Source organism: Dipteris shenzhenensis, chromosome 20, assembly GCF_047967505.1.
Source record: "Dipteris shenzhenensis isolate YYH24624 ecotype China chromosome 20, Dip_SZ_1.0, whole genome shotgun sequence".
Classification (NCBI taxonomy): Eukaryota; Viridiplantae; Streptophyta; class Polypodiopsida; order Gleicheniales; family Dipteridaceae; genus Dipteris; species Dipteris shenzhenensis.
Genome location: NC_141615.1, coordinates 32,519,313 through 32,522,546, shown reverse-complemented (window position 1 = coordinate 32,522,546; position 3,234 = coordinate 32,519,313). Strand labels below are relative to the sequence as shown.

General features: G+C 40.2%; 1 protein-coding gene across 1 annotated transcript; it reads left to right on the top strand.

Annotated features, from left to right (window-relative positions):
- The first annotated feature begins 1,203 nt into the window (after positions 1–1,203).
- Positions 1,204–2,446, top strand: LOC147889552 (receptor-like serine/threonine-protein kinase At1g78530). The gene is made up of 2 exons (XM_087391273.1): positions 1,204–1,804; positions 1,902–2,446. The coding sequence occupies exons 1-2, from the start codon at positions 1,204–1,206 to the stop codon at positions 2,315–2,317; spliced, it is 1,017 nt and encodes a 338-aa protein (XP_087247399.1). The 3' UTR covers positions 2,318–2,446.
- The last annotated feature ends 788 nt before the right edge of the window (positions 2,447–3,234 follow it).

The window sequence follows — 3,234 nt, the reverse complement described above, 5'->3', positions numbered from 1 at the left end:
AACAAGCTAAAGCCCCAAGTGAAGCAATTGGTAGCTATAGATTGAGACTCCAAAGAGGAAATGAGGGCAGAGCTGGTAGACATTAGAGAAATTGAAAGAGCCCTATATGTGCAAAATAAATATTTACAAATGGAAGCAAAAAAAATAGGCAAGGCATTAAAAAAGTATGAGGAAAAATTAATAAGCTATATAGAATTAATAGCATTTCAAAATTCTTGAATAAATGATCTTGAAAACAAGATCCAAGATCTTTAATCAAACTTTCATCAATACATTAAATTAAATAAACATTTCAAACAATGTATATTGGAAAGAAAAATAAAAATTTAATATAATATGCATCATATGATTTATTTTAAAAATATTTTAATTTAAATTAAAAAATAATTAGCATTTATTTAATGTGGATTAACATAATATTAAAATCATAATGCAAATAGAACTTCAAGTTTAAGATAGTATAAATTTTTTCCTCACAAAAATAAAAGTAAAATAATATGGTTTAATAATACTTATTAGTAAAATATAATTCTCAATATTGAAAAAAAAGCAATAAAAAATAAAATCAATTACTATACTTTCTTTATAAAAATTTTAATTAATTAATTAGCCACAATCTAATATAAAATACAAGCATTGCAATATCAAAGGTTTGGAGTAAGTGCTTTCAACATTATAAAATTGACTATAGACAATTGTGAGTCCGAGACTCCAAAGAATAGTCTCCAAAAATGTTTAATATCTTAAATTGTATTCCTTGAAATGAAAGAGCTTGAGACTCAATGGAGCGGGTCGCTAGCCCGTAGTAGACAGGTCAGGTTACTCATACAAACTAGGTAGACAGGTCAGGTTACTCATACAAACTAGGTAGGATGCAAGATTTCAATTTGGATCCAACTCTGTGGGTTTTGGAGATTGCTGTGAAAAGTTGGTTGCTAGTGAGAGGTTGGTTTGCAAACCACCCCTCCCGTTGATCAAGGCTCTTAGCAACGAGCACAAAAGCTAAGCATGGATCAAAGCTTGACCGTGAGACGTAGTCAACACGAAAGGAGGCGTGACACAGTCGATGGAAGAGGACGTCCCTCCCACCCTCAAGGCTCACTAGTCAATATGCAAGAAATTAAGCTATGACAAGCACCTCCCGCTTCAATTAACACCCACCATCGCCTTATCAGTCCATCGGCTTCTCGACCATAACTGGCTATGTTGCATCTCGGCCGCAGAACTCGCCCTTACTCCGATCAATTCCCTCATCAATGCACCTGTTCGTCCCCTTCCGAAAACTGGTGGCATCCCGTTCAGTTATCTCCCCATCAGATCCTTGCTGCCACTCGCGATCTCAGCCCCAGCTCTGTCATCGGCGGTGGAGGTTACAGCACCGTTTACAAAGGCCACCTCCCTGACGCCACACGGCCCGTGGCCTTCAAGGTCTTGCGGCTCGAGAATCAGCGGCGTGCCCGTCGTGCTTTCAAGGCGGAAATGGAAACTCTCGGCAAAATTCGGCATCGTAATCTTGTCGCCGTTCTAGGATCGTGCTCGAGCTCTCAGATGCTGGCCATCGTCATGGAATACATACCGAACGGAACGTTGCACCAGTTCCTGCACGGAGGAGAAGCTCATATAAGCTGGGAGCGGCGGTTCAACATCATTTTGGGCGTCTCGAACGCGCTTGCTTATCTTCATCACGAGTGTCCGTTCCCCATCGTTCACTCCGACGTAAAGCCAGGCAATATTTTGTTGGACTTCGATCTCGAACCACATCTGGGCGATTTTGGAACGGCAACATTTGTCGGAAACAACGAAGGTGAGTGTTACTTTATCCAATATTCTCCGAAACTCCGACCTGTTTGTGTGTGTGTGTGTGTTGTGAACTGATTAGAACCTTGGTTAATTATGAGCAGCTCAAGTACGCCATGGCCCAAAAGTCACCACCAAAGGAGACGTTTACTCCTTGGGTGTCATCATGTTGGAGGTCCTCACAAGAAGGCAGCCCACGCTTGATTTCCTCGTGGACTTCGGAGGTCTCGCCAAGTGGGTTTTGTCAAAATACCCCAATCAGATCGAGGAAGTCATAGACCCAACTCTACTTGCCGTAGCAAGCAAAATCACTCGTCAAGAAATCTTCTCCATGGTTCGGATAGGCCTCTTATGCACTCGAGATAGTCCATGGGATCGCCCTCATATGCAAGATGTTGTGTACTTGCTTAGGCAGACGAAGAAAAGTATAGCTGCAAGTGCAACACCTCTCCTGTTGTGGGAGAAGTGTGAAGAACATGGCACTCCCTATGACCATGACAGTCTCAGTGATGGTGTCTAAGAGCTTTTTCCCGCCTACCATTATGTTATGCTAATAAAGTTAACATAACTACTTAACATCACTATGTTATGCATGAAGTGGTCTTAACTAGAACTTAGGTCTTTTTTCACACAAAATTATATATCTTTACATTGTGATGTTCATTCGTTGATCTTCCAACTACAATGGCTTCTTTGTCCAAAGGCTTTCAAATGAGTACCCATCTTGTATAGTTTTGACTTGGTCTCAATCTCCAAATGTATATAACAAAAATCTTGATTGAAGTGGCCCTATTGCCTGAACTTCTTTTCCTTCACAAAAGGACCTACTTCCTCGAGGTTAAGTTTTGAAGAATCTTTACCTTGTGGTTAAGAGACTTAATATAACAGGATCCTTCTATGCATATTTCTATTGAAAACCTTGACTACTCCTTCTTAACTAGTAGTGGGGATAGGCCCTTATTTGTCAAAGTTGTCAAACATATAATCATCGAAACATCGTGTCCTTCCTTCACCTCACAACACCACGCAACTTGTAATTTATGTCTAGAATATTCTATTCAAAGCTTTTGGACTTTTTCTCTTATTTTGGACTTTTTTCTATACTAGTCACCTCCACTTAACATTGACCTAGTACACTCAAAAAGTGGTGTTTTTGCAACACTACATAGATGAAGGAACATGGTGGAGAGAGGGAGAGAGAGGGTAGGCTAGGGAGAGAGGAAGTGATACTCAAAAGGAGACATAATGAAATGGAAATGAAATGACTAGAGCATGAACACCTATGCATATGGGATAACTCCCAATATCACACGTGGCATCCATAGGACACACTAGACTAGAACTCAATCTAGAACACACTAGAACACACCAAACTGAATCAACTTGGCTTCATATTCTAACATCCCCCCATGAAGGCAAGGTGAGAGACTACTGGAA